Source organism: Ictalurus punctatus, chromosome 25 (assembly GCF_001660625.3).
Source record: "Ictalurus punctatus breed USDA103 chromosome 25, Coco_2.0, whole genome shotgun sequence".
NCBI lineage: Eukaryota > Metazoa > Chordata > Actinopteri > Siluriformes > Ictaluridae > Ictalurus > Ictalurus punctatus.
The window spans coordinates 5,328,948-5,341,132 of NC_030440.2; the positions used below are offsets into that span (position 1 = coordinate 5,328,948).

A 12,185-nucleotide genomic window follows, 5' to 3' on the forward strand; every position below is an offset into this window, starting at 1 on the left:
TTTACATGTCTCCCATTATTAAAATTTATCTTCATTAAACTTATAAAGTTGAAGGTATATCTGGTTGTCAGTACATACAGTGCTGTGAAAAAAGTACTTTCCCCATCCTGATTTCTTCTGTTTTTGTGTATATCTCATGCTAAATACTTTTAGATCATAACCCCATTATGAATGCAGTTATATAGATTTGGGGAATTAGTAACAATGGGGGCAAGTACATCTTCACACAGGCCCAGTTTGTATTGGATAACTTTTTTGCTTCAATAAATAACATTATCATTTAAAAACTGTATTTTGTGTTTACTCAGATTGCCTTTTTTTATGTTGTATTTCGTGTGAAGATCTAAAAGTATTAAGTATGAGATATACACAAAGACAATAGAAATCAGGATGGGGCAAATATTTTTTCACAGCTCTGTAGGTACACACAATACAACTGGTCAAGACTAGAGGTATGAATCGGGGCTGGCATCAAAACACAATAAAAAAAATGGGCAGATTATATTTTCATGTAGGCAGAAGTACAATGTTAGATATGAAGCTTGCAGGACAAACAAAGACCACGTTCATTAACACGCATTTGCAGCATTTATTTGTTTGTCCTTAGTAACTGCCTGGTCAGGGTTGTGGTGGTTTAAATTAGGTTACTATTTTGATTATATTTTAGGAAACAGGACCAGTGACATTTGTTAGAAGATATTGTGGGCAGGTGTAAACTGCAAAAAAAAAAAAAAATTTTAAAAAGCAAGAGAATTTAAAAAAAACACCCTCACACAAATCTGTAGTCGAGACTTATTATCTATCTCAACTGTGGCATTTCGACCTCTGGGCATTCCTCAATGTGTTTTCCAGTGTTTCCAGGGCGGTAGGGTTCATAAAAATAAGTAAGTAAGTAAGTAAGTAAATACTTTACAGACCATTTACTACTACTACTATTACTACTACTGACACTACTACTACTACTACTATTACTATTACTATTGACACTACTACTACTACTACTACTACTGACACTACTAATAATACTAATAATAATCCATCCATCCATCCATCCATCCATCCATCCATCTTCAACCGCTTACTCCTTTTCAGGGTCGCGGGGGAGCCTGGAGCCTATCCCAGGGAGCATCGGGCACAAGGCGGAGTACACTCTGGACAGGGTGCCAGTAATAATAATGATAATAATAATAATAATAATAATAATAATAATAATAATAATAATTATTATTATTATTATTATTATTATTATTATTATTATTATTATAGGGGGCACGGTGGCTGAGTGGTTAGCATGTTTTCCTTGCATCTCCAGGGTTGAGGATTCGATTCCCGCCACCACCCTGTGTGCGCAGGGTTTGCATGTTCTCCTTGTGCTATGGGGGTTTCCTCTGGGTACTCTGGTTTCCCCCAGTCCAAAGATATGCATTGTAGGCTGAGTAGCATCTCAAAATTTTCCGTAGTGTGTGAATGTGTGTGTGATTGTGCCCTGTGATGGTTTGGCACCCCGTCCAGGGTGTCCTCTACCTTGTGCCACGAGTCCCCTGAGATAGGCTCCAGGTTGCTCATGACCCAGTGTAGGATACGTGGTACAGAAAATGGATGTATGGATATTAATAATAACAACAATAATTAATATAGTCTTGCATATAATTTTGAACCTAATTTCTGAATCTCTAGATTCACTAACTGCTCCACTGGGAATCTGAGAGACTGAGCTGGATGATTTATCCTGGCAATGATCACACTTCCCCGCATAATGCCTTAATTATATCCACTAAGCATGTTGTAAAAGCTATGATCTGGATGGCACATAAACGAAAACCTTTTCCTAATCCCTAAAATCAATAAAGACTTAGGGAAAACATGTGTAGACTTGATGAATCGGACCAGCGGCTGGCGGACTTGTGATGCATGAACGCAATTAAGCCCCAGCGCAATATGAAGCCCAACACAGCCAAATTAAATTAAGAGCTGCACAGTGTAGGAGGCAGTCAGGCTGATACTGTCGGGCATGAGCACAATGCTCCATTAAAACATGCACAGCCTACCATTTCATGATATAACTTTAGAATTATTTTTGCATTTGTCAATTCATACGCAAATTTAGTCTTTTTTATTTATTTATTTATTTATTTATTTATTTACTTATTTATTTATTTATTTTTACCAAGCTCTCTCTCTCTCTCTCTCTCTCTCTCTCTCTCTCTCTCACTCTTTCAGTATGCAAATTACCTCGTCGGCAAACTACTTTGGATTGGATGAAGTGTTGCCATGGCAACATGACAAACACAAAAATGGCGTTCCTTCAATGGAGCTGTCAGGATGTGGCGAACTGGATAGACTCACTAGGATTTCCCCAATACACGGTAAAATATAGCAAATAATTACTGCTGTATTTTTAAACGTCTCACCCAGAGATGTATGAATATTAGGATAATGGTATAGACTAGCCTAAGCCTACAGTCCAGCTGTTATTATAACGAGGTTATTCTGAGCAGAGACCCAAACTGGACCTGTGTGACCTGTGTGGACCTGTGTGAAATCATATATATATATATAAAAAACATTTACCAAACAGTTCATCTTTCAGATTTTCTATAGACTTCATTAGAGGTTAAATATAGATAAATTCACGATAAGCCATTTGTGCTTTTAAAAAGCATATAGGCTGTAGTTCTTCATAGTTCTTCTGTTTATATGAAACTGCCTGTGTTTCCTTCCTCCTGTTGTTAAAGAGTCTGGACAGCTTTTCTTTAATAACGCTTTGTCATCACTGTGCAGTTATGCTTTGCCAGCATCACGGAGAAAAGAAAACAATCTTATTTTCATAAACATCAGCAGTGTGTGCTCTTCCCTTACCAACTTAACACTCTGAAAAACAAAGACATTGTATTAAGGCAAGCATAAATACATAATACATAAAAGCATAAAAGTAGGCCATAGATAAGCACACAAATAAATGTTTTCCTTATTGCTTTGAAAATTAGCCTTACACTTAAGGCTATTGATTAATTAAAGCAATAACCTACATAAAATCATGTTTTTATATTGTGTTGTAATTGTATATTTAACTGCTCACAGGCATGCTTTACTGAGAATTTCATCACAGGCAGAAAGCTGGTTTACGTAAACTGCCGTTATTTGCCACGATTAGGAATCACTGACTTTGAACATATCAAGGTAAGAATGCATCATCTACCACAATATACACATTCTGCATAGCCTAAAATACATTGTTTTTAACAAAGGAAGTTTCACAGCTTTATTTCTGTAGGTTGGAAATGATGGTACTTAGAAATGCAACTATGTATTGACTGAAGTTTAAGAAAAAGAAAATGAAACAAAAACACATAAAGAAACCAAAACACATAAAGCTCCACCTTCTTTGTAGTTAACGTCCTATAAATTGCCATCTCTCTCTGTTTCTGTACTCATGATGAAGTTTCTGCACCAGCCACCTCCCTATCTTTTCCCTACTATTCATCAACTCTTACCTGCATGACTATTCAGTGCAAATCAGAAGCAGCACAGAGCTGTCTGATTTCTCCCAATGTTTAACAGAATCACTCATTTGACACTTTTGTCACTTTGCAAGAGCAGACCATGTCCTCAACTAACTGCCATGTCTTGTGTCATTAGTAATAAAACACCCACCACATTCATCACACTGTGATGAAACATGCTGGGTTCGCTGACTTTTGGAAATGAAATCTTATGAAGGTCACTGATGCATTTACAATTCAAATTCAAACACGTGTCACACTTCATTAGACATGTTAGATCTATTATATACTGTAAGAGTAAGCATAATAAATACAACCGAGATGATATCCTTGAGTAAGGGATATTTCTGCTCAGACTTGAATGGAGACACGGCAGCTTTACATTAGAGTCTGAGAGACTCAAATACAAGAAGATTTTTAAAGCCTGTAGAAGAGCTATACGATTTCAAAGCATTTCATAATTGAGATCAGTCACTCTTTTGTCTCTTTTGCAGGCGATTTCAGCACATGTCCGTGAGCTGCTAGGCGTCTCAGAGCCATTGTGGAGTCGCAGTATTGCAGACCCTCAACGAGATGATATGGGCATGTTTTTGGAAGTCAAAAGCAGGACTGGGGAAAGTGCTGATCCCCTTACCTATGCTCAGTTCCTCAATTACCAAAAGAAGTAAACAGCAAGATTACAGTATAAACAGCTTATGAAGTTCAATAAAAAAAAAAACCCTGAAAGACATTAAAGCTTTTCTTTTCATTTTAATTAGCTTTAAAAATTTGGCCAAGGAGCTTCATTACATTTACTGTTTTTCACAACACGATCGATCCCTGGTGTGTGATTGCAGGGAATTGGCTATGGTTTACCGGGCTTCATAATTTAAGCATTCTGTCTTAGGTGTTTTACAATGCTATTGAATTGAAAGTTATTTAAGGTTTAATTTGGCCTAATCCTTTTTCATTATTTTAGTAGTATGAAACCCAGATACATACTGTAGCTTTGGGAATAATTGGACATCAACCATTAAAAAGAATATAAAAATTCCTAGAGATTCACCAATCTCATAATGATTGTTGGTATCAAAGCCAATGGCCTGAAACACTGTACTGGCACTGGATTGGATTGGACATGTTTTCCAAAATGATTCAGCGACATATTTTAAGGCATGAGTGTGCATTAGGTTGACCGTCACAACACACATCTTGCACATAAACACAGGACACAACTTGTCTTAAACCACACCAGCCATGTACATATGTTTTGCATGTTTTGATTTGGCAGCATAGACTGGCAGAGGGACAGCTTGGGTTCTGGGGATGTCAGTGTAACTGGTGTATCTCTAATGTTTATTGTTGCATGTTTTTATTTGAGCAAGACATGTATAAACACTGAGAATATTCGAGTGTTACATTAATAATCCTCTTCATTTATTATTATTATTATTATTATTATTATTATTATTATTATTATTATTATTATTATTACTATTTAAAAAATGTTTTTCTTTTAGGGTGGGGGAATTGGGGATCTGAAATGTAATATAGCTTTGCTAGAAAATTAATATACAATATAATTAATAATATAGCTTTTGTTGAAAATGTGGACCTCTTGTGGAATTTCCCCTATTAATGTTTTTGTTATTAAGCAGCATAATGCACGGATTAAGACCTTGATAGTGACATTAATCTGTTCTTAGTGCAGTTGATTCAGCTGAGTTAAATATGCTTAAGTGGCCCCATTAGTGTTGAGACCTATAGAGGATAGAAGACTGATGACATGCCCTCCTGTAAAGCTACTAAGCAATACAGTGATTAGCTACACTGCCGAGAGCAACAAACATCTTCCGCGCGGAGATCTCTAGTCTAGTCTGAAGCCACGCACGTCCAGCTGCGGCTTGCGTTGCGCTGTCATCATGTCAGAGAGCGGCGGCGCGCGGAGAAGCGAGCGGATGTGACACCTGCTCCGCCGCTCCAGACTGACACCACCGGAGGCCATATTTAGGGCGGGTGAACCAAGAGATGCTACAAACATCTGCCCTGGCCTGCTGCGATGCGATCCCAGTTCAAGCCCAGTCGCGCTGTGTGTTTGCTGTCGGCGGCCACTGAGCCATTTTCTCCGCTGAAGCGACGCGTGCAGCCGTAATGCGGACGCGCACGGAGAGAGAGACACGCGAAGAAGCATCCGCAAGTGAGGATTTCACAGAGGCTCCTTGTAGCTGGACGTCTGTTACTCCCGCAGAGATGGGATCCCATTCGTATTGTTTCATTTAGTCATCTCTCCGCTCGCGTATTTCGGTCAGCGCTAAAGGAGCCGTCCTCAGAGGGACCGGGCGATCATGCTGTAACGGGAAGAAGCGGGATTTGGTGGGAAGAGGGGCGGTGTGCCGCACGAAGCAAGGCTCATATCTACACAAGGTAATTCTTATAGAAGGCGTTGCACCCTGATGCTTTCCTTCTCCACGCTGCTGCCATTGTGCTAACATGAAAACGCAAAGGAAAGTTGTTTATTACATTTTATTTATTTGTTTGTTTATTTATTTATTTATTTATGACAGGGATGGTCGATTGTCGAAATATGAGCTTATAAAGAATGCAGCCTGTCCGTCTATAGTACATTGCAAGGTCACAGAATTCCATACACACCTGAAATCTAGGATTGCATTGCAAAAATCGTTTCCTATCCGACAATCATCGTCTTGTAGGCTAATTTTAATGCATAGACTATAACCAATTATGCATAGCTTCCAACCTAACCTTGGTGCTGGGATGGCAAGCTGAGCATCCTATTACTTTCTGAATACACTATGGCACTGATCACTTCATCATTAAGGCTTGACATTTTCTGTGTATATACTCTTATTAGGTCTATTTATTTCAATTTGTTATAGAAAACCTAGAGATGTATGTTATGTATCTTATCACACTTCTAACTTGGCAATGCTATAACAATCACTAATAATTAAAGCTCCGTGCATTGTCACATGCCTCAAATCGACCTTTTAAACTGTTACCTTATTAACCATGAGTGTTTTTTTATATATATATATATATATATAAACTAAGGAAGGCTGTGGAATAAGACCTTGTGTGAGAGACCATGGATGTGAGAGAGACATGCTTTAAAGCTTACTCAGAAAGCTGAGTGCAAGATATTACGATGATTTCACTTCAGCTCTCCGGTTACATAGGTCACAAAAGCAGTAATATCTCATTGAAGACCTACCTGATAATGGTGGTCATCTGCATGTGGGTCATCCCAATTTACAGGGTGCATGTCTGAATTACCTGTCCATAATTGTAAAAAGGGCTGAATCATAATTAATCTGACTGCACATGTTCAGCCCAAAAAAAAAAGAAAGAAAGAAAGAAAGAAAAAAAGCAGTGTAACAAACAGGGAGAGATAAATACATGGGCTGATGCTTTACTGACCTGATTTTAGTGACAGGGATAGTGTGCAAGTAGTCACCACTGCTCCATTAGCCATATCCGTCCTCCGCCTGAGCGACCAGACAAGTCATGGAAATGCCTTTTAAACATGAAGCTGGTCAGGCATGTTTCTGTCACTGAAGGATCTGTTGGCCTGCATGTCTGCAGTTTCCATTTGAAATCTTTTCTATTTTATCTGTTAGCTTAGAGGTTGGTGTAGTAGGTCAACCCAGAGAGATATTCCTACATTTAAAATTGCCAGCTGGATCCTTGATATTTTGGTTAATAGATAATACATAACAAAGGAACCTGCAGGAAACAGCCTTTCTCAGCCTAATAATCCAAAACATCTGACTACTGCAGTCTAAAACCTGATCCCAGATGACCCTGGTACGTACAAAACATGGGGCAGGGCACAAGCTGTCTAAAATCAGGGCCATAAAGTAACATATAATAGCCCTGATTTTATGAGTACTTTTAGAAGCAGGGTTTGGATGTGTCAGGTTTTGTCTGCAATCTGACAGCATGTGATAATCTGCAAAGTGTGATGTACAGTATATTTAGTGAATATTTCCCCCTCTTTTCCCCATTTCTTGTCTTCTCTTTCTGTGTATTCATCCTTTAGGAAAAACACTCATGTTCAATTATCGAAAAAAAAAAAAAAAAAAATTCTAAAGCTTCGTTTATGCTGTCCTTTTCACATTTGATGTTTTTCTCTTGGAGCAAAAAAAAAAAAAAAAAACCCATCTCTGCTCTGAGCAAGTCGATGCAGTGTTTCAGTGGGGGGTAATAGCGGCTCCACTTCAGCCCAGCAAGCAGACAGAAGCTCTGCCAGCTAAAGCAGCCAGCTGGTTGGCCTGCAATACTAGCAGCAGTTGGTTAATAAAGTGGCATGATGTGAAGGGCATTTGACATGCTAAAAGAGTGTTATAATCAGTTCATTGAACGATTACATCACAGCTCAATTCATGCGAACTGTTACATTTATTACAGGTCACATAATGTGGCAAAATGTCAGATATATTCACAGAAACGCAAAATAATAGCTCTTTAGCTTTCTCAGAAGCAGAACATTTCTAAATGTAAAGAGAATGATTGTAAAGGAAGTTTTATCATGCAAGATCTTTTTTTTTTTTTTTTCCTAATCAGAAACATTGTAGTTAAGCCCTTTAAGATTTCTTATTGTTTGTGTCAAGATAGCTCTGCTTTGTGGCTGATTTTACACATTGATAGCAACATTGCTATCTGATAAGTCCATCATGATTGTAACCATGATACATGACAGTTAGCATTTCAGCTGACTGTTAGCGCTATGTTGCGACACTCTGGGCACTTGTGACGGTTTCCCTTGATGTCACGTCACAGTTAGATATCCAGATTATAATAATATTCATACATCAATAGTGAGAAAACGACTAAAGCCACTAAAATATAATGCACTCTATATTTTACAGAACATGTAGGAACTAGGAAAATACTTACCTTATATATATGCCCTAATAAAAATGGTCTTGTGAACCTTTCATATTTTGGCCATTCATAATTTTAGGTTGTATTAAATGTTATATCCTTGTCAAGGTTATATCCCTGGCAGGAGTAAGTGAATATATACTTTATCCCTTCTCACGTTGTATAGTCAGAAACTTGAGCAGCAGTGAAGCACTATGGAAAATCAATATGAACAGAACCACGTCTCTCTCTTGATGTGGCATCTGTGCTGATCCCTTCTCTTTGTCTCCAAATGATCTTTGGAGACATCATCCTAATTTCAGTGAGTAACTGGATGGCCAGAGGAATCTTTCATCCCTTTATATACAAAGATGAAAGGCTGATCATTATCATACCAAAACCCTGAATCAGTACAGCAGGGGTTTCAGTTGATCTGCCCCAGGCCCAATTGTGTGCATTCTGTCATTCTTATTTTTGACACTTTTCGTTTTATAACAAGAAAAAGTTGTTGTGGAACATTCTTCATCATAGCTTGACCTCAGCTATAAGATATTAGAAAATCTTTTGCACCTCAGGTATAGTTATTGCTGTTCTGTTTACTATATAGACCTGAATTACACACTGAGACAGTTCTGGTTCATCTCTTTCTTCACAGGGGTGGTATTACAACAGTGAACCCAGATGGAGACCCTATTTGTTTATCTGATGGTCATGATCATGGCAGTAAAAGCCCAGAAGATTCAAATATGTCCCAAACGTTGCATTTGTCAAGTGCTGCCACCCAACTTAGCCACCTTATGTGACAAAAAGGGGCTGCTTTTTGTTCCCCCAGACATTGACAGACACACAGTAGAACTGCGACTTGGTGACAATTTTATCACAACTGTCAAAAGGAAGGACTTTGCTAACATGACCAAGCTTGTAGACTTGACACTCTCCAGGAACACAATAGGCTCTATCACACCTCATGCTTTCAATGATCTGGAGAACCTGCGTGCCCTGCACTTGGACAGCAACCGCCTGACACGAATCACAAACGACACCTTTAGCGGCATGTCCAAGCTCCATCATCTCATTCTGAACAACAACCAGCTCATGTATATTCACATAGGAGCCTTTAACGACCTCCTGGCCCTTGAAGAGCTTGATCTCTCCTACAACAATCTAGAGAGTGCCCCATGGGTGGCCATCCAGCACATGACTAGCCTGCATACCTTAAGTCTGGACCACAACATGATAGACTATATACCTGAGGGCACATTTTCAGGCCTCATGAAGCTCAAACGTTTGGATGTTACTTCCAACAAGCTTCAGAAGCTTCCACCTGATCCAGTCTTCCAGCGTGCAGGTGTTCTGGCCACATCAGGCGTTTTGGGTCCATCATCATTTGCGCTGAGCTTTGGGGGGAACCCATTACACTGCAACTGCGAGTTGCTGTGGTTGAGGAGACTACGGCGTGAGGATGACCTGGAGACTTGTGCTGCTCCACAGCACCTCTCGGGACGTTACTTCTGGACGGTGTCTGAAGAGGAGTTCCTGTGTGAGCCTCCCCTTATCACACGTCATTCCCAGGAGACCCGGGCATTGGAAGGCCAACATGTTACTCTGCGCTGTAAAGCACGGGGTGACCCAGATCCTGTAATTCACTGGATTGCCCCTGACGGTAGACTCGTATCCAACTCAACCCGAACAGTGGTGCACACTGATGGGACACTAGATATCGTCATCAGCACAGTGAAAGATTCTGGATCATTCACATGCGTGGCATCCAACCCTTCTGGAGAAGCACAGCAGACTGTTCAGCTATTTATCATCAAACTGCCACATTTCACTAATGACACAAGCTTAGTACAGGAGCCAGATCCTGGCTCCTCAGATATCGCTACGTCCACCAAATCAGGTGGAGATGGTGGCACTGCCATTAGCAACACCAAAGCTGGGCAGGAAAAACGGGTGCTGATTTCTGAAATTACATCCTCCTCTGCTCTAGTGAAATTTAACTTACAAAGGAATATACCAGGGATTCGGATGTTCCAAATCCAATACAATGGAACCTATGATGACTCGCTAGTCTACAGGTAAGACCAAAAGTTTGACATTTTACAACAGGTATCATTATGCATACATATATTCATATGCAATGTGTTTTTCATTTCAGTGTAATGGCATTTTGGAAGCAGCAAACTGTGTAGGATATGTGTAAAACACAACATATACTAGTTAGCACCTACTAGAAGTAAGGAAGACTGTGGGATAACTCAGCAACAGTAATTTAAACAGTCCCCAGAGGTTAAGTGGTTCAGGTGTATGACATCACCACTCAGGCTATTGTATTAGAATTTTCTTAATTTGTTTCCCCCTTTTTGCACTTCAGTTGAGCTCAATGAGCTCTAAGTACCAAAGTACTGATTTTCAGATTTTGCTGAACTTCTAAACCATGTGTCCTTGCAGAATGATCCCTCCTACCAGTAAAAACATCCTGGTGAACAACTTGGCGGCTGGGACGTCGTATGACCTCTGTGTGCTTGCAATCTATGATGACGCATTGACCACTCTCACAGCTACCCGCGTGGTGGGGTGTGTTCACTTTACAACAGAACCCCAGTACCTCCGGTGCCACTTCATGCAATCACAGTTCCTTGGAGGTACCATTGTAGTCATCATTGGAGGTATCATTGTGGCCTCAGTCTTGTCTTTCATCATTTTCCTTATTGTACGTTATCGAGTGTGCAACCAGGAGGGAGAGGACAAGGGAGTAGAGCTGGGAGAAATTCGTTCTCAGTCCAGGAGCGAGCAGCTGCAGGTCTGTGGAATCATCAAGTCCATGTCCAAGCAAGTTCTGGGTGTGGAGATGGATGCGTGTCGGAAGGTTTCTCCACAGCTGGAGTCAGTGGCCACATTAGGAACGACGTCTGGGCCTGGGCCTCGGCCCTCTAAACCTGCCCTTCCTGACTGCACCGTTACTACCTCTGCTGCCAGTCACAGCTGGCATCCTGCCTCCCCCAACTCCCAGCGTCCCATGCATGCTGCCTCACACAAACCTGCAGGCGTTCAAAAACCAGACACACAGATCAGTGTAGAACTTGACAATACCAACAAAAACAACTCAGCCAAGGTGCGTCCCAAATCTGCCCAAATACGAGCCTACTCCACCACAGTGATGCCAGTATCCAGAAGGGTACAGCTCGATTCCTCACGCTACATGACTGTTCCAGTGGGGTGTATGAGAGTGAGTCGCAGGCATTCTCTAAATGTAGACTCCTGTAAGCAGACCAGCTATGGGAGTCTCCCGCAGCAGACTGGCAGCCTTCGCTCCAAACGCAGTCTGTCCATGAGTGGTGGAGATCTTCCCCAGCTGGACGTTTCAGCCAAAATCCATGGAAAAAACTCATTGTCAAGGTCAGAATGGGTTCTAGAAAGCACACTTTAATTAGTTGGTGTTTTTTTTTTTTTTTTTTACAACCTTATCACACTGGTTTTCGGTAGACATACAGACCATTTTATTATTATAGGTCAGACTAAAAACTCAAATCTTTTAAAAGTATCTGGTTTCTGTCTTGAACATGGCACTCTTATATAGTGGGACAAAAAGGCCACAGATTGATCAATGTTTTTTTTTTTCTTTTTCTAAAGAACAAACAAAATATAATTTTCTGCATATACTAAATAATGCAGTTGACATGTATATTACTTTGTTATATGGAGTAATCCATACAGTACATCCTGTATAAACATGTTATGTTGTGTAAAATAAAATGTGAAAAGCCCCTTTGTTTTCATCTGATATTTAAACAACGAAGTTTGGCAAGGTAACTATTA

General features: G+C 40.0%; 2 protein-coding genes across 2 annotated transcripts; both read left to right on the forward strand.

Moving 5' to 3' along the window:
• Nucleotides 1-2,264: 2,264 nt before the first annotated feature.
• Nucleotides 2,265-4,245, forward strand: LOC108257698 (sterile alpha motif domain-containing protein 15). The gene is made up of 3 exons (XM_017455632.3): nucleotides 2,265-2,366; nucleotides 3,082-3,180; nucleotides 3,998-4,245. The coding sequence occupies exons 1-3, from the start codon at nucleotides 2,280-2,282 to the stop codon at nucleotides 4,169-4,171; spliced, it is 360 nt and encodes a 119-aa protein (XP_017311121.3). The 5' UTR covers nucleotides 2,265-2,279; the 3' UTR covers nucleotides 4,172-4,245.
• A 1,102-nt stretch (nucleotides 4,246-5,347) lies between these two features.
• On the forward strand, nucleotides 5,348-12,087 carry lrfn5b (leucine rich repeat and fibronectin type III domain containing 5b). The gene is made up of 3 exons (XM_017455572.3): nucleotides 5,348-5,906; nucleotides 9,022-10,444; nucleotides 10,818-12,087. Exons 2-3 carry the CDS (start codon nucleotides 9,048-9,050, stop codon nucleotides 11,794-11,796), a joined length of 2,376 nt encoding a protein of 791 aa, XP_017311061.1. The 5' UTR covers nucleotides 5,348-5,906; nucleotides 9,022-9,047; the 3' UTR covers nucleotides 11,797-12,087.
• The last annotated feature ends 98 nt before the right edge of the window (nucleotides 12,088-12,185 follow it).